This window comes from Euphorbia lathyris, chromosome 8, assembly GCF_963576675.1.
Source record: "Euphorbia lathyris chromosome 8, ddEupLath1.1, whole genome shotgun sequence".
Lineage (NCBI taxonomy): Eukaryota > Viridiplantae > Streptophyta > Magnoliopsida > Malpighiales > Euphorbiaceae > Euphorbia > Euphorbia lathyris.
In genome coordinates this window covers 25,895,274-25,921,632 of record NC_088917.1, presented here as the reverse complement: position 1 = coordinate 25,921,632, position 26,359 = coordinate 25,895,274, and the positions used below count along the sequence as shown (strand labels likewise).

Sequence of the window (26,359 nt, the reverse complement as noted above, 5' to 3'; positions counted from 1 at the left end):
CTGAATCTTCTTCTTCCCTTTTTTTTTATCATGGCTCGTAAATCTTATAAACCTTAGAAAGTTTCATCTTCCAAGCCCTTTCAAGATCTAGTTGAGGAAGTACTTGAAAAAGCTGAGTAGGTTAACTTAAATGTTTATTCTCAATGTTCTACTCTATATGCTAAGAATTTGATATAGATAGTAGCCAATTATCCTGAATTGGAGAAAATGGTTGTCAGTCTTCCTACTGAAACCAAAAGAGACTTTGATCCGCCTCCTAATTCCTTAGGGATGTTTAAGCAATTTCTGAATTGGGACTCTGACTAATACCTTGGAAATTCGATGTGGATCTGTATAGCATTTTGCTTTAGAGGCTCGCAAGCATCTAGAGCATCGGTAGCAACCTCTAGATTTAGAGTTTTAACAAAGGAAGCCATTAGGTGAAACCGCGTGAAATAATCACGAAGAGGTTGCATACTTCATTGATGACCATCATGGAGATTAGTACTTATTCTTCGAGCTTTTACTGCACCCACAAATCAGACAACAAATAGATCCCTTAAATGTCTAAACAAATCTATTGATCCAGCTGCCACCAATTCTATACCATTCCAGAGCCACCCCAAGCATAGTAGTATGAAATATATTGCACATCATGGCATCATCCTGAGTGTACAGGTTCATCATGATCATGAATGTCGTACAATGTTCAGTTGGATCTTCTACACCGTAATAATAAGGCAAACGAGAGGTTTTCTAATGTGGTGAAAAAAAGTGTCTAAAATTCGTTAGGAAAGAGTGTGAGATGGTATCTGATAGCCTATCATTCCATCGAGCATTCTCTTATCTAGCGAGTAATATTACACTGGGATCTTTCATGGAATTTAGTGCTATATTGCTTTGAAATTAAAAGACAGAAAATCTAAATGGAAAAGTGATAAATGGCTTCATTTTCATGCAATTATCAGTTGGATGCCTCAAGATCCCTAACATTTTTTAATAAATAAGAAATAAAGTTGCTGAGTCTATCTTCCACCAACAATATCAATTTGCATCTTTTGTTTTAAAAACAGTTCACTCATTTTCCTAATAATTAAAATATTGTTTCTTTTTTTAAATTGTTTAAAAAAATAATTGTTTCTTTTTTTAAAACTAAATAATAGTTTTTGGTTTTAAATTTAGTACAAATATCGGATTGGTCTCTTGAACATCAAGAATGTCTCGTAAACCTCTTAGAATGTATTTTGAGACATCCTTAATTGCTCCAAATGCCTTTGTCAGATTATAAAAATCTGATTGAAAAATTAAAAAATATAAAAATCAGTTAATAAAATACGAACAATTTAATTAAATATATAATTCTCAACCACGCTTGGAGATGCATATTTCATTAAAGCAATATATTTATTATTAATATTATCAGGCCAACTTGTTTTAGAAATATCACAAGTATTTTTTATTATCTAAAAAAAGAAACAGAAGAATTAATTATTCAATCTTTGGGACAGATTAGCTTGGTCAGGTATATAATGATTTCAATTCAAGCTCAATCAATCATCATGTATTATTTAAAATCGATAAATATAAATGCAAGATGAATTTAATTTAATTTAATTTAATTTTTTTTTAAATGTCATTTCATGCTAAATAAAATAATCATGGGACCACACAAGTTGATAGTCAAGTTGATAAATCCGAAGCCAATCAATAATTTTATAAATAAATTATTAGTATAGCAAATAGGAACTTGGTACTAATTAAATAAAACAGCATTCATTTGGTAGGTAGGTATGAGCCAATATTAAAGAATATCTAAATTTTATCTAAAGTTAGTTAAAATATATTACCAGATTATGTAAAACATGGAATCTAGATAATAACATGTTCAGAAAAAAAAAAAACAGTAAAACTTCTATAAATTAATAATGTTGGAACCATAATTATTAATTTATAGATGTTATTAATTTATCGAGTATAAAATTAGTGATCTGGTCCAAATTGGGACTAGAAAAAATTATTATTTTAAAGAGGTTATTAATTTATTGAGTATTAATTTATGAAGGTTTGACTCTATATGCTTCCAAGTTTAAAAAGAACAAGATTGTGAAATTTTGAGTGAGAAAATTTCAACACATAATTATAGCATTTAGATTGACATAAAATTGACACAAATTTTTTATATTGATTTATTATCATATTCTCTCATATTTTTACGTGTTAACTTAGTTAACTCTTATTTATATATCATGTCCTATTAACCTAATAGATGTACTTTTTAAATGTCATACTCATCTTTAACCCGCATGCACCCTTACCCATTAAAAATCAACATATAAAATAAATAATTTACAAATTTAACAAGACATAACTATAATTAACCATCCACAAATTTAATAAATCATCCACAAATTTTAGAAACATTCTAAATTAAAACTATCAAGAAACTAAAACATACCAAAAATAAAGTTCATTTTCATAAAATGAACATCTACAATTTAATATATGCAGGTAATAGATAAAAGTATCCGGAAGAATAATCTCATACCTGTTATGTTACATAATTTTTTGGATCTCGTACCACTTTCCAAACTCTTAATTACGTTAAGGTCGAATAATACCAAATTTTGTAGATACTCTTATCTGTTATCGTGCCTAGATATATATGTCTTTTATATCAGCAAAACCCTACAAAATGGTACATATGGTCTTCTATATTTATTTATTTTAAAAAAAAAAAAAAGAGAAATTAAGAAAATGTAATTTTATCCTGTCACTTTTATTTGTCCAGGTGTTCTATTTCATCAGTTTTACTAATAACTCAAGACCACTTCAAGTAGCTATTTTCACTGAAAAATGCACCCATTAAAAGCAGACAATCAATTTATCTTGGCTGTTAAAAAAAATCATCTCATTCACTATTTCTTATTTTTCCTAAATGCATAACATGAGAAAAGATTGAGTGGACAAAAATCCCTTTTACCACGTCATCAAAAACATCCTCCGACTTAAACAGTGGTACCAAAAAAATCCTTATCTTTTTCTAACATTAAAGACAGCATATACCATTTTTTGATACAAAAATAAAAATAAAAAAAATAAATCTACAATCCTCAACTTGTCAAGCGAAGAAACCACAATTTCTTTTATATTTTAACATTTCCCTAAAAATTATGGACAAAAAGGAGGTAGATAGCTTTAGGCAGTAGGAGATGGGCTTGGTGGACATTAGTTCTGTTGATTCATGGAATAGTTTTATTTTCATTCCTTTCTTATCCAAGTAGGCCTTTGTCTTTTACTCTTTATTGCACCATAAAGCTTTGCTTGCTGCTCATTCATTACCCCATTTCTATAACCTCAACCTGCCAACAACAATTACCAAACTGTTCCTACTATTACAAAAAAGGCTAAAAAAAAAAGAAACTAACTTTTACAATGTCCACTCCCTTGAGTGAAGTACATATCAACCATAGTTGTTAAAGGCGCAAGGCCCACTAAGGCGCTAAGGGGTCCTGGAGCCTGGCTCTAGGCGCAAGGCGAGGCGCGCACCTTAGAAACACGAGGCGCATAATATAAAATAAAAATATATACTCTTTTACTAGTTAAGAGTAGATCAAAAAACACTTATGACCACAGAAACAAAATAAAACCACATAAAAACATAATACTAAATCATAAACGTCAAAAACACCAAATGAAGTTCATACTTCATCAAGACACTAACATATACTTAACGCCTTAACCTAAAGTACCTAACTAACATATACTTAACCTCTTAACCTAAAGAGCTAATGAAGTTCATTCTTCTTCATGCTGTCTGTGGAAATTTGTTTTTCACCGGAGTGGAGGAGACTTCTGTACGTGACTCTTCTCCTAACCTTTCTCTATTCTTTATATATTTAATATATTCTTATTTAAATTAAAGGTTAAGATTAATCTTATTTAAGTTAGATTAGTGGCAGTTAATAAAGCAGTTAGTTAAAAAAAACTGTAAAAATAAAAAATTGTAAAAGAAACCTAAGTAAAACTGCCAGGCGCACAAGGCGAGAGCCTTTGAACAGCGCCTCAATTTCAAGGTTTAAGGCGCAAGATCTTGAGCCTTGCTCGGCGCACCTTTAACAACTATGATATCAACAAAGATAAAACTCTTTCAACACATGGGACAGAGCAACTTACAATAAAATGTCTCAAGAGCCACTCCAATGTCTCGACTTGCATATTCCACGCCGATTTTCAGCAAAAGAATCACGAAGAGACTGCACCATGGAACATACAGCTGGGACCTTACCTAGTTCTTTATCCTGGTCCTGCAGAATTTGTTTGTTTTTTAGTGTATAATGTCTTAATGCTGCTACGCATACACAAGGAGAGGGAAAGAGAGATTCAATACCACTTCAGCAAGACGTTCTTCAAAACTCAAAGACTCAGTGCTGATGGGCACGAATATTTTTCTGTAAGCTGTTCTCAGACTCCTAATCTAGATCCTTGTCCAAAAACGAATGCAGGTAACTCAAACATATGATAGAGGGAGAAGGGTGATACTGAGATTATATTGAAGTATTACATGCATTGAAATATTAAAGCGGAGAATGAAGAAGATTAAAAGTTAATAATAAATTAATAATTGATGAAGACAAAGAATGGTCCAGAGAATCAACAATCCCCTAATATCTTTAACAATGTAGCATTAACAATAACAATATTTCAAACACCGGCTAATACACTCTCGAACACCAATGATCAAACAGGGGATGAAATTGAATTCAATTACCAATCAAAATTGCTACTATAGTTCATACTTCAGTGCATTGACACCTACAATTCAAATTATACCTACAGTTCAGGACTATATAACCTTCAACATTCATTCTCTAAAAAAAGAATTCATCAATAATCTAACTATTCAGAGAACAAGTTTTTTCTCATTAAATCTTAAAATGTTTTCAAATATGATACAGAAGCAAAATGAATTTGTTTGGACACATCCCTGACATGAAAACACAGTATGACTAGATCTCAAATCCGAATATTTTTCAAACTGATATGAACTAACTATATATACTGCTTCTAGCAGGTTCCAATATATTTGAATCGCACATACATTGATAAAGGTTTACAACCAATGTTTGTCTACTTTGTAGTGAAAGACTGCTATATAAAATGTTAAGCAAGGGTTATATGTACAAGTTATTATGTTTATGTTTATGTTATATATTCTATATTCTGTAGACGCTTTATAAACCGCAAACTCAAAAAATTATAAAATTCTGCTTAAATAATGTCCATGTCCTATAGTATATGTGATTATCAGCAAAAGGAGGTTTACACATTTATCATTAACTTACTCCAAGAATTATGCAAAGGCCCTATCATGCACTCAATTACTAGAATATCATTTACGATCCTCACCTTAGAATCCATCTCCACCAAAACAATATCTACCTACAACATCTAGAGGCTACTCAATACAACTTTATAGAGCATGGTTCAGAATATAAAATTCAAGATTTGTATCAAAATTTTCGAAAGAAATCTTCTTTTTGGCATTTTTCAAATTAAGTTCAGCACATCACCTAGGTAAACATTAGTTACACTACAATGCCAGTGGAAAACAAATACCAACCTCTGTGCTGGTGAATCCATGTCGCCGAAGACCTTCCAAATTCAGTCCTCGGAGCTCAGCTCTTTCTCCAGCCACCATTGCATACTTGGGGACATCTTGTGAAACCTTCAGCCATAACAAACATAAATTTCATGACAGAAAATTTATCATCTCTTTCATTTGTTTTGACAATTCTCATATCATTACTCACCAAACAACATGGCTAATGCAACAAGGATTTCCTATTCTAAAATGTTTTACCCAGCTGAATACACCAATATATGTATCAAGATCAGTGTGCAGACATGCCCAATGCATAGCAACATCCATGATACGTACTTCTGATACCCAGTGTTACATTTAAAAAAAATAATAATAATAATTGTAGGAGATCATACCACTGATCCACCGCCAATGAAAGAGAAAGAACCAATATGGCAAAATTGATGTACAACAATAGCACCAGCAGTGTGCACATAATCCTACAATTGAAGCACTTGAATCAAGCTCAAGTCAGACACTGCATATAAGATATTACTATAAAAAATGTAGTAAACAATCCTCACTCCATTGTGATAGACTAGAGACGTACTTCTACGATAACATGGCCAGCTAGAAGAGTGCTATTAGCAAATATGTTATTGTTGCCGATGTTGCAGTCATGAGCAATATGACAAGACCCCATGATAAGATTGTTATCTCCGATAATCTGCATATATGATTCTGTTAAGAACAAAAGAATATATGAACATCACGAAAAGTAGGTGGATTAATACGCATCATGCCCATAATGTTATATCATTATCATGTAATCTTTTACAAATAATGTAATAATGTACCAATGGAAGATGCAGCATCAATCAGCAACATTTCCATACCGTTTTATCTCCAGGCTTAGATGATCGGTGAATAGAAGTGTGCTCTCTGATTTCATTGTTGTCCCCAATGTCAAGAAAGCATTCATCCCCTGGCTAAATGCACAGATGAACAAAATAAAAGATGTTGTCTTGCTTGGAAAACAGCTTCAAATGTGCTTAAAGAGGAGTAATGTATAACAATGATGATTAGAATGTCTGTGAGAAATCATTTCTGAAGATTGAATAGAAAATATTCATATTCCACATCTGTGCACAAAGAACAACTATCACAAGCAATAGGCAGGAATCAATGGGCAAATTATTAGAAGCACCCGGTTCTCCATGTCAAATGGAGGACCTTCCATACATATTTTGACACGTGTAACATGGACCCACGCGTATTATAAGAGGTCCCACTATTTTAATTATTACGTAGGGTCACAATACACGTGTCCAAATGTAAATTGGGGGTCCTCCGAGTGACATGGAAGACCCGGTGCTTAATATAAGAACTCGAATTACTGACATTTACAAAACATGTACGATTCAATCGAAAGAAGCACTTTTCACATAATATGAGAAGGTTTTGGAATTCCCAAAACAAGCAACAATTTACAAGTGAAGTGAATAATGCTATCTTAACAATCAAGAAGAGCTGAGGTATGATTCATTTGGAAATCACTCAACATAATACAAGGAAAAAAAAACTCACAGAAATTATGACAATGCTGTTCAGAATATATGGTTATTTTAATAGTGCTTTTTGGTTTGCGAAATTTTCTAATGCGAATATGAATCACTTATCCCTTATCTGTTAGGAGAAAAGGATAGCCCAGAGACAAAATGATGTTCTGAATACTTCAGAGAAAGTAAAATCAGATTGAACCTATGACATAAGAAATAAGCAACACAATCTCCAAGTTATCAAGCCCCAATCGTCTCCCCTCCATACTTAATAATCAAGTTGAAGTTCTCCAAATGACAGTACATGCTATATGAATCAAACATGCAGCTAATTAGATGAATATATACGAGGTAAACACGATATAAATTATTTAAGTAAACAACCATGATTAGAAGGAAAACAAACCTTGTATTTCATATCTTGACATTTAACACCAACAACAGCATGATGACCAATAACATTATTATCACCTATAACCGTACAACCAGGAAGATCATCTCCAACAACAGCACCACTACCTGACATAGTTTTTATTCATTTATTCCAATTGTATATAGTGGTAAAAACAGAAATAATGAAAGCCAAGGTGAACTCACGTCATCAAAACACACCGCTCCCCTAACTCTGTATTGCCAAAAACATGGCTGCTAGGATACAATTGACAACCATTGCCGAGCTTGGCAGATGATCCAACGGTACAGAAAGGTCCAACATAAGCACCCTGTGAAAGCACGGATACTTTCAGTAACTCTTAGAAATCAGTTTGAGAAACTAAAAGCTCAAACAATTACATTGATCAGCTTCCACTTAAATTATAATTTTAAATGAAATTAGAGAAAGAACCAGGCCAATCATAGCATTGGGATGAACAATTGCGGAGGGATGAATGAAGGCAGGGTTTTCCGCAGGTGAATCAGCAGCCTGCGCTTTCGGCTCGTTCGAATCATCTGTACCACAGAAACAAGACTTTAGTTAATGAAGTAATCGTCGCCGTCTTCTACATTTAGTTGGAAGTGAAAGTACTAGAGAAAAAAATACGTACAAATTAATGGTGTGGAGAATCGCTGCAGAGACAAAGAGCGCAGAGCAGAGGAAGTAGGGTTTCGGATTTTGAAGAGGAGATTCATGGGAGAGGACGGAGGCCAAGTCAGAAACCTTCGACTTCAATTTGACGCTGCTGACTCTGCGACTGCTTATGTTCTTGACTATTTCATTTTTTACCCTTTTAAACTTTTACATTATCGAATTTCTCCAAATTCTGAGGTAGTTTTCATTTTAACCCTACAAATGATTAGGATAAAGAATAAAAATACTGTGAGCAAGAGCAATTTTATAAGATTCCTAAAATTCTAACATGTAAATGTATTGTATTTTCATATAAACCCATAAAATGATATGATTTTAATTTCATGTTATATATATAAAGTACGATTAAGGTATGATTAGGCAAAGTGCACTAGATAGAAACATAAGAACTTGTTTTCAGCTAGATTGCATTTGGAGTTTCAACTATTTGGAGTGAGATTTTGGCAAAACTTAAAATATAAAACTTGTAGATACGGATGTTAACTAGATTTCTATGAAAGACTTGTTGTAAGTTTAGCCTAGAGGGTGAGTCATAGTTGTTTCCTGCAGCAGTATTGAGAGTTATCCTACTTTAGTTGAGAGAAACATGACTTAAAGAGTGTTCCATAAACATCAATTAACTTAATCACTTAAAAAAATTATTATACAATAACTTAGGATCCAATTTGGCCTTTATATTTTTAAAAATTAAATGTCAACTATTTAGTTAGTTTAAATTTTTTTTGATAAACAAGAAAACCAGCGTATATTGTTACAGGGTGCTCACCCCTGTGAAGATCCAAGGCCTCGAAGGATAGACCTCTCGATCATATGTTGTTTAGAGAAATTAGAGAGCTAATATGGAGATTTCAACGGACAATAAGGAATTAATTCAATCTTATCATGAATAGAAAATAAACATGCTGGATGTTGAACTTTCACATTCCACGCTTACTTAAGACTATACATCATCCAACAATCTAATCAAATATTGACTACCATTCTATTACAAAAATATTCCTAATCATTTACTTTTTATTCTAACTAATTCAGCAACTTGACACAAATTCTTGTTCATCTGCTACTGCCTTTTTTCCAGAGACTCAAGCTTCTGCAATGGCTGCTGCTGCTGTTTGTGAAACCTGCAATTGGCTCGCGGTTTTGAAGTAACATCAGCAGCTTCACTTGCTATTATTTGAATTCATCATCATGTCCCCTTCCAGCATCCTAAGTACCTTTACACAACAACATTAATACCACATCAGATCATTGTCAACCAATATGCTTCAAACATATTAAACAACTCCCATATCTTATGCTTCAAAACCATGAAACTTTTCAACTAATAAAAATGCAGATAAAGTGTCAATTTGACCTTTTCAACTTCATTTTCTGGTCCGAAATGAATTTCAAGTATTAGTTTAGTCCATAATTTAGTATTTTTTTTGTCAAATTAGTCTAAAAAAATGAATCTTTCTTCTTTTGACAAGTTTCAAATTTGAGCTAAAATGACAAGTTGAAGGACTGAATTGATAACTAATATTCACTTAACCTGCAAACATTAAAGGGCCAAAATACTAGTTTCAAACCTGAGACATGCGAGGCCTTAAATGAAGATCTCTAGAAATGCACAAAGAGGCACATTGCAGCATGTTCTGCACCTCTTCTTTTGAATAGCAGCTCCTCAAGCGTGGATCAAGCAGCTCATCAATGGCTTGTTTCTTAAGCAGTGGCCGTGCCTGCTCATATCTCGCACCAGTCATCATACAAGCAATTGCAATCATAGTAGATAATGCAGGCAGCAATTTGTTTTGCAGCTTAACCACAAGATTTCAACATCTTTTCTTAGGAAAAAGCATTATCACATTGAGCCATCGATCAGTTAAAATAGTACACATTGAGCTCCTAACAAAGGAGACAGACAGGTATGAACATCAAACTTGGTTAAGAATGTGTGGCCGATTTCAGTTGAGTATGAAATTGCATTTTTTACCGTTTAAAACTAGGTTTGTATATGTCCGGTGTGGTTAAAGAGTACTTGTTGGACTGTTAAAAATGCAATTCCACAAGTGAAATAGGCCACGCCTTTTTAATTCTTAACTAATTGTCTTGTTTAATCAGGGACTTAATGTATGCGGTTATAGTTAATTTGATGGCTCCATGCGATAAATTGAAAGATCACGGACTCATTACGTAAAAATAAAAAAGGTTATTAAGTTGATCCTTTTTAACAAGTTGAGATCCATTATCCATAATTCATAAGGCATACCCATTCAGTGAGGCATTGCTGGCCTTTTGGTCGTTTTAGATCAATAGCTTTCCTTCCTGTAACAAGCTCCACAAGTACTACTCCAAAAGAATACACATCAGCTTTTTCTGTGATTTGTCCACTCTGTGCATATTCTGGAGCTAAATACCTACACAAGACCAGGCATTGTAGTCATCATTCACAGAGAAAATAATGGATAAAATACACTCTATGGCAGCTTAACTTTGGTACTGCTAACATAATGACTTGTGAACTTCAAAACCGGAGATAAAATTCCAAATGACCATTAACCAATGTAAATACCGGGGTTGACCACATGAAATACCGTTAAATCACACCCCTTTACTAGCATGATGACCCCTCAAAGGGATGTGATTTACCGATGTTTTACGTGGTCATCCAGTATTTGCACTGATCAGCGGTTATTTAGACTTTCATGTCAGTATATAGCAAAGTTCAGGAATTTCTATATCCGGTTTTGAAGTTTAGGTATCATTGTGTTAATAACGCTAAAGTTGAGAGTAATGGGTGCGTTTTACCCCGAAAACAAATACAAGAGAAACAGTGGTTACCCGAAAGTTCCAATTATTCTTGTATCAACTCCCATATCTCCATCTGGCTGCCACCTTGCAAGTCCAAAATCTCCAACCTGACATGGAAAATGTCAGAGATTAATATAAGATATATGATTGGGCCTTAACTATCAGTTCGAGCTTTTAGTTCAATCGGTTCCATGACATGGTATCAGAGCCTCGAAGACCAAACGGTTGAGGGTTCGAGTCCTGGCAACCTCATTAATTTGTGGTATTAAAAACATATGGCGAGTTGGGCCTGTGTTGTGCACCCTGCAAGCCCAAGGGACATTTGCGCATGGGGTGTGTCAGAGATTAATATAAGATATATGATTGGGCCTTAACTATCAGTTCGAGCTTTTAGTTCAATCGGTTCCATGACAGAAAACTCAGTTGAAAAGCAACACAAGAAACAACAAAGACATGTACTTTTGACACATACCAATGGCTCAAAATCATGGGTGATGAGGATATTGTTAGGCCTCATATCCCTATGAACAATACAACCAACTCTGCACTCTTCATGAAGGTACCTCAATCCTCTAGCTGCCCCAACTGCAATCTTTTGCCGCGCACACCATTCCAATGGGTGATCTTCATCCTTTGCTGTAAAATTCAGGAACATCGAAATTCAGTTCCTTTAACATACAAAAGAATTCAATAAGTATCATAACTAGTATATGAGAGTTTACCAAAAAGATGCAAATCTAAAGATCTATTGCAAATATATTCATAAACCAACAATCTTCTTCCATCCTCGACACATAATCCAATCAAAGTCACCACATTTCGATGCTGTGCACAGCTCAGAACCTCAACCTCTGAGCAAAACTCAACATCACCTTGTGAACTAGCCAATTTATGTTGCTTCACAGCAACCACTTGACCATCTGGTAACACTCCGCGGTGAACAGAACCGAATCCCCCTTCCGCCAAGAAATTTTGTCGCGAAAATCCATCTGTAGCAAGTTCAAGTTCAGCATAAGTAAACCACTTTGGAGGATTTCCAAATACAGGAGCCTTGTGTCGACATAGCGAACACAATGGAGGAGGACCATGAGGTATATGTGTAGATAAAGAAATTGCTTCCCTTACACTTCTGCTCATATTCAAATCGATTCGGTAATTTTTGAGTCCAATTTGAGGTTCTAAGTCCAATTTAGATAAGTTCTGCAGCAAGTTCTTGTATGTGAATGTTAAACCATCCCCTAAACTTCTTGTAAGTTCGCCACTGGAACTCTGACTATCATCCATCCATGGCTGGAAATATAACTTTGTAGAGGAAGCCAAATGTTTTTCAGTGTCGGAATCCGATGCAGATTCATATATACTTTGAGTTTCTTCAGTGAATAATAAATGCTCTTTCTTCCGGCTACCGTAAACTCCAGAGAGAAAATACGGTGAAGTCCCTGGATCTGAACTTGATACTGATGATGATGTTCCAACATCTGTTGTAGTCAATGATGATTCGTGATCAGGACTACTTACAGGAGTAACATCTGGCCCCTTTAATGTATCTAGTTTTTCATACTTGTTCTCAAACTTCTTCATAGATGCTTCTATATCAAATGACAGTGACCATGAAACTTCTGCTGGTTGACTCAATGGTGATCCAATCAAATTTAATCGAAGAACCTTCGGTTCTGACCGTTTCATCACCACAACATTACATTGCAACTCTTCCATGCAGTATCTTGTCTCATGTTTCAAATTTCTGTCAAGAAACATGAGTAGCAATTTTACTTGAAAGAGAATAAAATGCTTGCATATCTCAAGAACAAAGTTAATAAAATGGATAAGATCATAAAGAAAACCTTGTGTTTTCGCACTTTGACACTTTCGAGGACTGTGATTTTTTTGTGACAGAAATGTTAACTTTGACACTTCAAGTCCAGTCCAGTCCTCAAAGCATCAAAACGCGAAACCATAGAGTTTTTCTTTTTGAACTTTTCCCTTATTAAAATTCTTATCACATCAAGTGCCAAAGATTGACATGATTTGTTATAGTTACCTATCCAATACAACCCAGTTTGAATGAACTTTCTTAGCTTCAGCAGCCACCAAACCACATGATGAACCAGAAACAACTTTTATTCTGATTTTGATCTGTGCAAAACAACCAAAAGGTGTAAATTACTCAAATACTAGACATTTAGAAGAAATCAGAGCTTAAAAATCACACCTTATCAGGGTCATAAACATCATGGAGAAGACTCAACATTTCAGAGCAGGAATCTGAAATATCATCCCTCTGATCTAATCCGGTTCCTGGCAATGATTTCCGGTTACTCATAGTGCAGTCACTGGTGAATCTTGAGAATCCCCATGCTTTTCTACCTGGAAAAGGTATTAATTTGATCTACTTTAGCCATTTCAAATCATCAACCTCTTGAACTTACTATAAAAACCTAACACAATCAGAGCAATTGAAACACATGAAATTGAATAGCAATTTATCTTGAACCAATCAAAACTTCAAGAGAGAAAAAAGTCAACAACAAATGATTGGAAGGAAACAGAGGAAAGTAAATGAGAGAGAGAGAGAGATTAGGAATTAGGAATTTACTTGGGGAATGAGAAGGAATAACAACCAATAGCTTAATGAAATCACCAGGTTGAACAATATGAGTCAAAGCCCAGACCAAAGCCCGCTTTGGTATCTCTTTTGATACCTTAACAGCAACCACCACAACTTTCCCAACCACCATATCTGAAACTCCATTTCCATTCATACCCAGAACACCCAAAAATCAAATTTTAGAAAATAAAAATCAAACCTTTAACCAAAACTCCCCCATTCAAACAAATTTCTTACTTCCCCAACACAAGGATTGCATAGTATCAATCAAGTGGGTACAAGCACAGAAACCCAAATAAAGTTGAAGAGGGGGGACTTGGTGTTGAAGAAGTGACTTTCCTATCAGGGGGCAGTGCTGTTTTTTACATGAAAAAAGAGTGTAGAAAGCTTTGGATCAAACAAACGGAGATGAGGTTCTGAAAGCACAAGTTACTATCATGGAAAAAGGAGCTGCCTTTTATTGATATTATTCATGGGGAAAGCGTGAGTTTAGAGAAATGAAATGAGAAGAAGTTTTTTGGTTCATATGGGAATGGGAAGGAGGAAAAGCAAAACTAACTAACGAAAAGCAGGAGTTGGCACAGTTTCTAGGACGTCACTGTTTGGGCTGTTTTGTGAAATTTCTTTTCTCTTTGGGTTTTTACATAATTGCGTATCATAAAGCGCCAAAATCCGATGCAGTAAAAGGAAACAGACAAAACGACAATATGAAATTCCACAAACGCCTTCTTCAAATCCCTAGTTTTTTATTTAAACCATAAAATTAGTAGTAGTAGAAAGGTCTAAAGTAGAAAATTAGCTATTTGATTATTGGGAACAAATTTAAACTTTAGGTACAAAATTGTGTAATATTAACATTAATATTTTTGTGATCCAACAACTTTGTACTCTATTAACAGCCTTATTTTCAATTAATGAGCTACATTGGTAGTCACGAATATAGGATTAGTCGGTTGGGAGGCCGATTTTATATGTGCATGCGTAAAAAAAATGTTAAATTGAACTTGTTCAAAAAATTCGTGTATATATATACGTGTCTAATAGAAAATTCGGATTTAAGAAGGGTCTAACCCCAAAAAAATGTAGAAATTTGGAAAGCATGTCAAATAGATCAAAATAAATTAGAATTTTGAATTTAGATATGATCTAATAGGAAGTGGGCCAACTATGGAGATACTAATTCAGCACTCCATCAAAATTTATTGGAAAAGTGGATCGAAACCACCCCAACGTCAAATTTTATGGAGACATTGTTAGGAATAATTGAAATTACGATAAACGAAAAATAAGCAAACACATAAGAATTGTTTACCCAGTTCGTCATTCAATATGAATGACTACGTTTGGGGGCACTACCAAGCTAGGATATTTACTATAATGAATAAGATACGGATTACAGAGAAAGAGGTTACATTTATACTCCTCAAGAAACCCTAACCGTCTGAAACCCTAACAGGCCGAAACCCTGATCGCCCAAAAAAAAAAAATTTGGGCCGATGGCCCGATAGGGGCTACCGCCCCCGTACCCCCGTCCAACTTAGCAGCGAGTTGGATCGCTTCAGTTGGGCCTATATATATTAGTCTCCAAAAGCCCAACAATCTCCCACCTGGAGACTAACTCCGTCATCTGCTGGTAGTGCCATGCCTTCAACTTAATTACCAAGGCCAACTGAAGCCATACAAAGCTTCAGCTTCTCTAAGGTTACAACCTTAGTTAATATGTCTGCAGGATTCTCTGTGCCTGGAATCTTCATTAACTGCAATATCTTCTTGTCCAAGAGATGTCGTATATAGTGATACTTCAACTCTATGTGCTTTGTTCTTGAGTGAAAGGCGGGATTCTTTGCCAAATGAATGGCACTCTAACTGTCGCTGTACAGAATAGGATCATTCTGCTCCTTTCCCAACTCACGCAAGAAATTCTGCAACCATACCATCTCCTTATTAGCCTCAGTCACTGCAACATACTCAGCTTCTGCAGTAGACAAAGCCACCACCTTCTGCAGCTTTGAAGCCCAAGAGACAACAGTACCACCCAATGTGAAGACATATCCGGTTGTACTTCTTCTCTTGTCAAGGTCACTAGATGCCAAATCTACATCCACATATCCTGTCAACATAACTTTCTTGCCCTCAAAATATAAGGCTTGTTCAGTGGTTCCCTTTAGGTATCTCAGAATCCACTTTACTGCTTCCCAATGCTTCTTACCAAGGTCTCCCATGAAACGACTAACAACTCCCACAACATGTGCAATATCCGGCCTTGTGCACACCATTGCATACATCAAGCTGCCAATTGCTGAGGCATACGGAGTTCTCCCCATCTGGGCTCGCTCTTCTCTGCTCTTGGGTGAGTACTGTTTAGATAGCTTGAAATGGCTACCCAAAGGAACCGTAGCTGGCTTGGCATCTTACATGCCGAATCTAATCAAGACCTTCTTGATATACTCAGCTTGTGAGAGATACAACTTTCCAGCCTTCCTATCTCTTTCAATCCTCATGCCTAGAATCTGCTTAGCTTCCCCGAGATCTTTCATAGCAAACCGCTCAGATAACTACTTCTTTAGTTTTCTCACTTCTCGAGCACTCGACCCTGCAATCAGCATATCATCAACATATAACAGTAAAATTATGTAGCCTTTATCCAATTTCCTGAAGTAACAATAATGATCAGCTTCACTCCTCACGAACTCAATTTCATGCATGAATCCGTCAAATTTCTTGTACCACTGTCTTGGAGCTTGTTTCAGACCATACAAGCTCTTGTTCAACTTGCACACCAGTTCAGCGTTATCAGACTCATAGCCCTAAGGTTGCTTCATATATATGTTTTCATCTAAGTCCCCATGAAGGAATGTCGTTTTTACATCCATTTGATGTAGCTCCAAATCTTCTGCAGCTACCATACTCAACACTAAACGAATAGTAGTCAGCTTCACCACTGGAGTAAAAACGTCAGTATAATCTATGCCGTACCTCTGCTGAAAGCCTTTCACGATGAGCCTTGCCTTGTAGCGCTTGCTACCATCAACCTCTTCTTTGATTCTGAAAATCCACCTGTTTTGTAAAGCCTTCTTACCCTTTGGAAGCTCAACAAGTTCCTACGTGCCATTGGTCATCAAGGAATCCATCTCATCATCTATTGCAAGCCTCCACTTGCTCGCATCCTCTCCACGAGATGCCTCCAAGTAGCTTTCTGGTTCACCACTATTTATCAGCAGCATGTAGTTGCTTGAATGCGTGTACCTATCAGGTGCTCTACGCTCTCTAGTGGATCTGCATAGTGTAATCACTAGAGTTTGGGGTTCTTCTTCCTCCTCAACAACTACCTCCTTGCTCCCATCAAAATTCGTGATGTCTATCTCCACGATCTCTGGTTCTGAATCAGCAGTATTAGATGCTCCCAGACTATCCTTGTACATCATCTGCTCATTGAAAACAACATCCTGACGCGGCCTCACGCGGTTGTGGAGTGAGGCCGATCTTAGGGATAAGTGTACCCCGTTGTTATCAAGTAATAAATTCTGGTTAAGTCCAGGTTATCGTCCATAGGATTTATTTCTGCAAGTATCGAGTTACTTGGTTTCAGGTGTTATCTAGGCTTAGGGGGTTTTGAGTTGGTTTTTCTAAGTTAATCTACTCCTAGGTTGAATTATAATATTCCTAGCTAAGTTATCTGATCCTAATTAAGTTACTCTACCCCTAATTAAGTTAAACTACTCCTAAGTGATCTTCTACCAATGCAATTATCCGAAGGAACATGAAGGGATACGATGATAATGAAAATAGATTGTTTAAGCAATTGAATTAAAACCTAAGTCACTTGTGTCCGAGGCGATTAACCCGACCTATCCTCCTAAAGTCCCTAGTTCGTGATTCCCTTGTAAGGCCGAAACTAGCTCTAAGGCTCAGCAATTTGGGCTTAATCTTCTATAGGGTCGTCAATCCTATAGGCACTGACTAGGTCAGATTCAGCTCGCAATATGTGCCAACTTGATTTTGGGATTATCGAATGAGTTAAACCAATCAGACAAAGCGTAAAACAAAGATTAAAGCATTAAAACAATTGAATGAACAAGAACTATAATATATATCAAAGATGAAAGTATTGTCACGAAGTTACAATGAGCCTAGGATTCATAACATGTATCAGAGGCTAGACAGAATATAAAAGAAGAAAAATCCCTTTCAGGGAACCTGTCTACCAATGCAGGCGTCTTCCTAGGACTTAAGGATGGAGCTTGAGCAATCCTCGGTGAACGGAGCTTCGGAGGTGTCTTCAATGGAGGTTTGAAGGATATGGAAGAGGTGGAGAGGATTTCTCAAGATGAAAAGCTAAGAAAATTACAAAGATAAAAGATGCCTAATTACATTGGAAAAATCCTATTTATAGGCGTGGCTCGGGCCCTTTTGATGACCTAATTCGTGTCCTTATGCAGGTAGGAAGTCGTGGGGTCCATCGTGGCGTCGTGGGGGCAGAATTGGTCTTTTTGACCAATTCCCGCAGGCCTGCTCGTCGAGCAGGGCGAGCTGCTCGGCGAGCAGGCACTGCTCGTCGCGAGCAGGCACAACCTGCTCGGCGAGCAGGCACAGTGCCTGGGCAGTGCCTGGGCGGTGCCTGGGCAGTGCCTGGGCAGTGCCTGGGCGGTGCCTGGGCAGTGCCTGGGCAGTGCCTGGGCGGTGCCTGGGCAGTGCCTGGGCAGCACCTAGACTGCTCGCCGAGCAGCGCCTGGGCTGCTCACCGATGCTCAATTCGCCGAGCGACTGCCGAGGGTCCCGAGACACGATTTTTGCCTGAAATTGATCATGTTTTAACCTGCACACGCACATAAACTCCAAACAACATTAGTCCAAAGGCTAAATTGACCCGCCAATCGCTTATTTGAGCAAACGCTTCGTTTGGTGCGACTTTTGACGGATCAATTAGCTTCAAAAGATAACAGAATTATAATATGCATGTCATTTTGGCCGTATTTGCCTAAATTGATCATAAAACGAGCCTAAACAACGAAAAGTAAATAAAACATTTCCAATTTCTAACTAACTCACACAAAAGCATTTAAATGCGAGAATTGCTCGCTTATTAACTAAATAACGCTAAAAACCGTTCTAAAACCGTACCCAAAGATAGGGGTTTTTGACCCCTATCAAACCTCCTCGCACTTAAAACTTTACTTGTCCCCAAGTAAACTAAAAAACTAAACCCGCAATCACAAGCAAGCTAGAAAACCTCCCAATTTGACTAGGTGCTTGACACAATTTCGAGCATCTGTAATTACATGCATTCGGAAATACAAAGTAGAGACACGATATCCAAAAGCCGCATTTCAATTATCATAGGTCATATGTTTTAAGAAAAAGGACACATGTTCAATTAAACGAGCTTGAGGGGATCACTAAGTAAAATACCTCACCATAGGTAGTTCACTCATTTCACACAATTTTGGTGGCTAAAGTGTTTACTCTCGGCTTATGTTCTTGCTTAGGATTACGTTGATTTTGCACGTTCATCCAAGTTCCTCTACTATGCTATATGACTCCGATGATATCAAAAACAGCCTCGAATTGGGGTTGTAATGTGGTTAGAGGGTTAAAGGTACAACAAGGGTTAATAGTTCTAGCGTTAGAAAAACAAAGTTCAAATGGCTTTAGCAAATATGAAGTGACTGAGCTTTTTATTCATTCCTTATTCTCTTTTTAGGATGTTTTCTTGAGACGTTTTGATTTTAAGAACTGGGGAATGAAGTTCTCCCCTTTTTGTTCGTCCCTTTTCTTTTCTTTTCTTTTTCTGTTTTTCTCTTTTTCCCCCTTTTTTTTCTTTTTGGGATAGCGATGCTCATTCACTTTTTAGCCTTTTGGCTTACTACTATGATGCCATAAACAAAGATAAAGCGCTAGAAACGACAAAGGCTCGATGTGAGCTTTGCAAAAACTTTGGGTTAAGTAGCAAACCAAGTGATGGTTTGCAAAAATTGGGTTAGAATGAAAGAAAAATCTATAAACTACAAAAATATAGGCTCAAAGGGGCTTCCTAGAGTGGATGAAAAAGAGAAAATAAGGTAAAGAAAAAGGTTAATTCTAATGAGGCTGATTCATCGTTTATCATCTCAAATCATTGCATGTAGGTTCAACACAGTATTAGGTGCAAAATCTGTAATCTTTCCACAAGTCAAAGCGTTCACACAAAAATGTCAAGAAAAAGAGCTTTTTGATGTTCGCTCTTGGGCTCAAATTCAACTCACAATTTTTTGGGTTTCAATTTTGTGTTTACTAGTTCTCCCCAAACTCAAGTTTAACATCACATGCCTTCAATTCTTAAGTTATCTACCTAAGTAATGATTTTAGCATTTCTTCAAAAGTAGGGTCTAAATGCAAACTTTAGCTCATGCTTTTACAGATACAAGGATTGTGTCCTACACCTAAACTAGTTGTCATGCAATCTTAGATTCGGTTCTCAGCCCTCAAGGACAAATAACGAAGTTTAGATTCGAAGGAGGTTCACGGTTTTAGCTCCTAAACATGCAAAACATAAATAAAACCCGAAAAACGCAAAACTAAACTAGACACGACGCAACAAAAATTTAAAAATTATACAATTTTTGTAAGTTTGTCTGCCCCTCCTCCTCACACTAAAAATATGCAATAAGTTCCAACATTGCATCACAAACCATAAAGTACAAGTGCAAAAAGTTAGGGTGGAGAAGACAACTTACTGAGTTTATCGCAATTGCCAAAAGCTTGATGATTTGCGGTGGCAAAAAAAGTTTTTATTTATTTTTTATTTATTTTATTTATTTTTTATTATTTATTTATTTATTTCAGCTTCGTTCGGGAAAAAATCCCGAACCGTTGCTTATCTCGGCCGAGCAGGGCGGTAGTGCCCAGCGGCGGGCTGGGCGCCAACGCCCAGCTCGCGGCGAGCAGTGCCCTGCTCGCCCGAGCTGGAGTGCCCAGCTCGGCGAGCTGGGCGTCCTGGGGCCAATTTTTTTTTTTAATTTTATTTTAAACCTGAAAACTTAAAAATAAAAAATAAAATAAAAAATAAAATAAAATAAAATAAAACTAAACAACTAAAAAAAATATTTATTTATTTTTTTTTTAAACGAACATTTTAAAAAAAACGTAAAAGAAAACTAAAAAGACTAAACTAAAAGATCAATGTATAATCTAAATAAAATAAACCTGAAAAGTTTTATTAAAACTTGGGTTGCCTCCCAAGAAGCGCTATGTTATAGTCGATGAGCTCGACATAGAATTCCCGCCTAGGTGTATGCTGACATTCGCGTTAGGAATTCAAATTCCTGACTAAATAATCCGTACCTGCAAAACGGATTATCAGTTTCAAAGAATTTTAATAAAAAAAAGGATAAAATTTAAATAAGTTATGAAAAAATTTAGTTTGCTCCCTTTTTGATTCCCTTGGTAAATCAAAGAGAATGAAAATTTCTGGATTTGGAGCAAAACCGAACTATTCTATTTTTGGATTCTTCTCTAGAGGCTCAATTTCAACTGATTCCTCAATTAATATTGAAACTTTTGGTTTCTCATAATTAGGGATCAGTTCTTCATTGTTAATGGGAAAAGATATTACCTTATCAACATGACCTACCAAATTGGGTTCTTTAATTGATTCGTCCGCGGTTGAATCAACTAGGATCCCTTTTTGTATGCATAAATTTTTAATTGAGGCATACAAATCGTCAGTTTGATCTTCGTGAGTAGATAGAAAGTTAAGCAAATGCGTAATAGACTCCTTATTTCCATTGTTTCTAGCTATTTTCTCAAAAAAGAAGAATCATTAGAAATAACAATAAAAATTAAAAACAAATATTCACAAAAGTATAAAGGATTATATATAAACAAGTATAAACGATTATAAACAAAGGATATTCACAATGAATGCATAAACTAACAAATCGACCTTTGGTTCGATATTGCAGAAGAAATAAATCCCCGGCAACGGCGCCAAAAACTTGACGCGGCCTCACGCGGTTGTGGAGTGAGACCGATCTTAGGGATAAGTGTACCCCGTCGTTATCAAGTAATAAATTTTGGTTAAGTCCAGGTTATCGTCCACAGGATTTATTTCTGCAAGTATCGAGTTACTTGGTTTCAAGTGTTATCTAGGCTTAGGGGGTTTTGAGTTGGTTTTTCTAAGTTAATCTACTCCTAGGTTGAATTATACTATTCCTAGCTAAGTTATCTGATCCTAATTAAGTTACTCTACCCCTAATTAAGTTAAACTACTCCTAATATCCGAAGGAACATGAAGGGATACGATGATAATGAAAATAGATTGTTTAAGCAATTGAATTAAAACCTAAGTCACTTGTGTCCGAGGCGATTAACCCGACCTATCCTCCTAAAGTCCCTAGTTCGTGATTCCCTTGTAAGGCCAAAACTAGCTCTAAGGCTCAGCAATTTGGGCTTAATCTTCTATAGGGTCGTCAATCCTATAGGCACTGACTAGGTCAGATTCAGCTCGCAATATGTGCCAACTTGATTTTGGGATTATCGAATGAGTTAAACCAATCAGACAAAGCGTAAGACAAAGATTAAAGCATTAAAACAATTGAATGAACAAGAACTATAATATATATCAAAGATGAAAGTATTGTCACGAAGTTACAATGAGCCTAGGATTCATAACATGTATCAGAGGCTAGACAGAATATAAAAGAAGAAAAATCCCTTTCAGGAAACCTGTCTACCAATGCAGGCGTCTTCCTAGGACTTAAGGATGGAGCTTGAGCAATCCTCAGTGAACGGAGCTTCGGAGGTGTCTTCAATGGAGGTTTGAAGGATATGGAGGAGGTGGAGAGGATTTCTCAAGATGAAAAGCTAAGAAAATTACAAAGATAAAAGATGCCTAATTACATTGGAAAAATCCTATTTATAGGCGTGGCTCGGGCCCTTTTGATGACCTAATTCGTGTCCTTATGCAGGTAGGAAGTCGTGGGGTCCATCGTGGCGTCGTGGGGCGGAATTGGTCTTTTTGACCAATTCCCGCAGGCCTGCTCGCCGAGCAGGGCGAGCTGCTCGGCGAGCAGGCACTGCTCGTCGCGAGCAGGCACAGTGCCTGGGCGGTGCCTGGGTGGTGCCTGGGCTGCTCACCGATGCTCAATTCGCCGAGGGTCCCCGAGACACGATTTTTGCCTGAAATTGATCATGTTTTAACATGCACACGCACATAAACTCCAAACAACATTAGTCCAAAGGCTAAATTGACCCGACAATCGTTTATTTGAGCAAACGCTTCGTTTGGTGCGACTTTTGACGGATCAATTAGCTTCAAAAGATAACGGAATTATAATATGCATGTCATTTTGGCCGTATTTGCCTAAATTGATCATAAAACGAGCCTAAACAACGAAAAGTAAATAAAATATTTCCAATTTCTAACTAACTCACACAAAAGCATTTAAATGCGAGAATTGCTCGCTTATTAACTAAATAAAGCTAAAAACCGTTCTAAAACCATACCCAAAGATAGGGGTTTTTGACCCCTATCACATCCCAACTATGAATAATCTTCCTGTTCTGACTATCCCAGAACCGATATCCAAAATCATCACCACCGTATCCAATAAATATGCACTTAACAGACTTCGCATCTAACTTACTTCTCTCAAGTGGAGCAATATGAACATATGAATCACATCCAAATACTCGTAGAAAGGACAGATTTACCTGCTTGCCACTCCAAGCCTCTTCAGGAATGCCACTCTGCAAGGGAGTCGATGGCCCTATATTGATCAAGAATGCTGCAGTGTTAACTGCTTCTGCCCAGAACATCTTCGGAAGTCCGCACTTCAGTCTCATGCTTCTAGCACGCTCACATAGAGTTCTGTTCATTCATTCTGCAACTCCGTTCTCCTGAGGAGTTCCTTTCAGAGTCTTCTCCATGCGGATTCCATTCTCACCATAGAATTCCTTGAATTCCCTAAGCTCATACTCCCCACCATTGTCAGACCTCAAGCACTTTACCTTCAAACCTGTCTCATTCTCAACCAGAGCCTTCCATTTTTTAAAGGAATCAAAAGGATCAGATTTCTTTCTCAGAAAATAGATCCACACTTTCCTAGTGGAGTCGTCAATGAGGGTCATGTAATACAAAGCTCCACCAAGAGATTTCACAGGTGCAGGACCCCATAGATCGTTGTGAACTAACTCTAACTTCTCTTTCTTCAAAGTTCTTCCACCCTTAGAGAAACTGACTCGTTTCTGCTTCCCGAAGATGCAATCCTCACACAGCCCAAGATCAGCAGATTTCAGACCCAACAGTAGACCCTTTGAACACAACACTTTCATCCCCTTTTCACTCATGTGACCAAGATGATAGTGCCACAAATCTGCATTAACATTCTCCCTCACGACATCAATGTTATTGAAAACGTTGTCTGTTAAGTACAACGATCCAACCTTCTCACCATGGGCAACCACCATGGATCCTTTGGTCATTTTCCAAGTACCACCTGCAAAGATTACACAATAACCTTCATCATCCATTTGCCCAATTGACAACGGATTTCTCTTTAGGCCAGGAAGATGCTTCAATCCAGACAGCTTTATCACAGATCCATTCGGGGATTTGATCGAAACATCTCCCTTCCCTACAATCTCCAAAGGCTCATCATCAGCTAGATAAACCTTTCCGAATTTCCTAGGGGTATAGTTTTCCATCAAATATGCACTACTACATGAGTGAAACGAAGCTCCTGAGTCTAATACCCAAGACTCCAAAGGACTTCTTACACTCAATACCAGGGCTTCTGCTGCTGTTTCTACAGTTGAATTACTCAGAATCAACGCATCACCAAAATCCTCGCTGGCTGAATTCACTGACTTCTCCTTCTGCGGTGCCTTACATTCACTCTTGTAATGACCATTCTCATTACAATTCCAGCACTTGATGTGGCTCTTGTTGGTCCCGTGTGATTAGTTCCAAGGGGGGGTTAGGAACTAATGTAACTTTTTCGCTTAATTATACTGACTTAATCAATCCTTTAAATTACTTAACTCGGTTTTGGTCAGCACGGCCGAGAGAGATGTAAGACAGCTTTAGTCAAAGGCTGACTAGAACCGTTTTACTTGTGAGTTGGGAATTAACACTTAAGGTCAGCTTCCAACTCAGCACTCTGATTACTCAGTGTCGGCTTATACAATTTATATCCTAAGTAAATTAAGCAAACAACACATACATATATATTGAGAGAAAGGGTTAGAAATTACTCAGCAGATTTATCCTGGTTCGGCCTCACCACCTACGTCCAGTCCCCAGAGTCCTTCCGGGCTTTTTTAATCCAATACTGAGCTCTTTAAAGGTAGAGCACAAACCGTTTACAAAGCAGATGAGTATGCAAGAGTACCGTCCTCTATTCATCTACTCAACCGCACTAAGCGCTATAACCGAACACTTAGATTTTCTCTACCGCTGAGTACTAAAACCGAGTACTCAGCACCACTCTCTCAATCTTTACAATTGATACAAATCTGTTCTTTCTAGATCAAGAACACTTTAGATGAATACAAATTCAATCAAGACTTTTACACAGAAATAGGAATTTGGTGTAAGATTTTTCTTTTCTTGTTTGAATGTGCTTTGTATGTATGCTCTTTTCTTTTGTACTTCGGTAAAAGATCCAAGAGTTGGACTTGTCCTTTTATAGTGAATTTCTAATGCCTCAATCATTTGAATTCGGATGTATCCGTTGAATTCAAACGGCTCCTTGCGTCATTCACTGGTTAGCATACAGATATTGCAGGCCAATCCTGTCGTCTGAAATTAGCAGGCGTTAAGCTTGTCTTCTTTCGTCAGGTTTGTCTTCTAGCGCCAGTTTCGTCTTTTAGCCAACGGCCAGTTGACCCATGCATCTCGAAACTGTCTCCGTGGGTAATTCCAAAGCTTTTGAATTGACGCAGACAGTTATCGGATCTTGTCTTTTAGCAAACGGATCATTCGCGCTGTCCTGACGAGCACTCAACTTGACTCGAATAGACGTTGCCTTTGATATTTTATCTTTGGCGAGGCTGAGTCATGTTCCACCTAGTTTCTTTGGTCAGCTTCGTCTTTAAGCATTGGTTCTGAAGAAGACTTTTCTTCTATTATGCTGAGTCGTGTTCTACTCAGCATCTATGGCTCATGCTGACTTCGTCCTGTCTTACTTTTTATTTCTTTTCACATTTATGATCATACTCAACATTGAACAAACACATTAGTACAATTAAATTAAGGCACTTAAATTTAATTGTCTTAATCATGGATTGACTTAAATAATTTTTTTAAATCAAAATCATGTGGAAATGTGTTTCAACAAACTCCCCCATTTTGATGTTGGAAAAAATATTTAATTGTGGAACTCAGCATCGACGTTCCCCATGATTAAATCACTTTTCATACTTCTGAAATTTCTCCCCCGTAAGGGTTGTATCTGTTGACTTAAATTAACTCTAAACCTTCTAAGATTTAATCGAGTAAAAATAAGACATGGTTTTACTGACTTAGTTCAATTCTAGACCTTCCAAGATCTAATTCAGATGAGCCTAGGTTAGTTTTCAAAAGATTGGCAATACTTGGAACATATAGTTATTACTCAGTGTGGCACATAGGTATCAGAGTTGTTGTATAGGTATCAAATTTATGTGTGCTGAGTATATTTTACTTGTATTTTCCTTATGTTCGCAAGATTTTTACTTTGTTCAATGTTTAGTTTAAGTATGACAGATCATCATAGAATCATAATAGGTAAGCATCG

The 26,359-nt window shown here is 36.8% G+C and overlaps 2 protein-coding genes across 6 annotated transcripts; both read right to left on the bottom strand.

Moving 5' to 3' along the window:
- Positions 1 to 2,939: 2,939 nt before the first annotated feature.
- On the bottom strand, positions 2,940 to 8,323 carry LOC136203182 (probable acyl-[acyl-carrier-protein]--UDP-N-acetylglucosamine O-acyltransferase, mitochondrial). 5 transcript variants are annotated; one of them, XM_065994268.1, is made up of 11 exons: positions 8,163 to 8,321; positions 7,964 to 8,067; positions 7,717 to 7,841; positions 7,526 to 7,634; positions 6,457 to 6,549; positions 6,171 to 6,287; positions 5,977 to 6,060; positions 5,600 to 5,704; positions 4,367 to 4,453; positions 4,153 to 4,283; positions 2,940 to 3,359 (listed from the first exon to the last, which is right to left on the bottom strand). In XM_065994268.1, the coding sequence occupies exons 1-10, from the start codon at positions 8,245 to 8,247 to the stop codon at positions 4,164 to 4,166; spliced, it is 1,029 nt and encodes a 342-aa protein (XP_065850340.1). In that variant the 5' UTR covers positions 8,248 to 8,321; the 3' UTR covers positions 2,940 to 3,359; positions 4,153 to 4,163. The 5 variants fall into 5 exon arrangements, 4 of the variants coding, with proteins under 4 accessions (XP_065850340.1, XP_065850341.1, XP_065850342.1 ...); XM_065994269.1 differs by having other exon boundaries at positions 2,940 to 3,338; XM_065994270.1 differs by lacking the exon at positions 4,367 to 4,453 and having other exon boundaries at positions 8,163 to 8,322.
- A 725-nt stretch (positions 8,324 to 9,048) lies between these two features.
- Positions 9,049 to 14,191, bottom strand: LOC136203181 (inactive protein kinase SELMODRAFT_444075-like). The gene is made up of 9 exons (XM_065994267.1): positions 13,593 to 14,191; positions 13,209 to 13,363; positions 13,038 to 13,132; positions 11,719 to 12,740; positions 11,469 to 11,632; positions 11,027 to 11,103; positions 10,455 to 10,602; positions 9,775 to 9,924; positions 9,049 to 9,420 (listed from the first exon to the last, which is right to left on the bottom strand). Exons 1-9 carry the CDS (start codon positions 13,756 to 13,758, stop codon positions 9,367 to 9,369), a joined length of 2,031 nt encoding a protein of 676 aa, XP_065850339.1. The 5' UTR covers positions 13,759 to 14,191; the 3' UTR covers positions 9,049 to 9,366.
- Between the last annotated feature and the right edge of the window lie 12,168 nt (positions 14,192 to 26,359).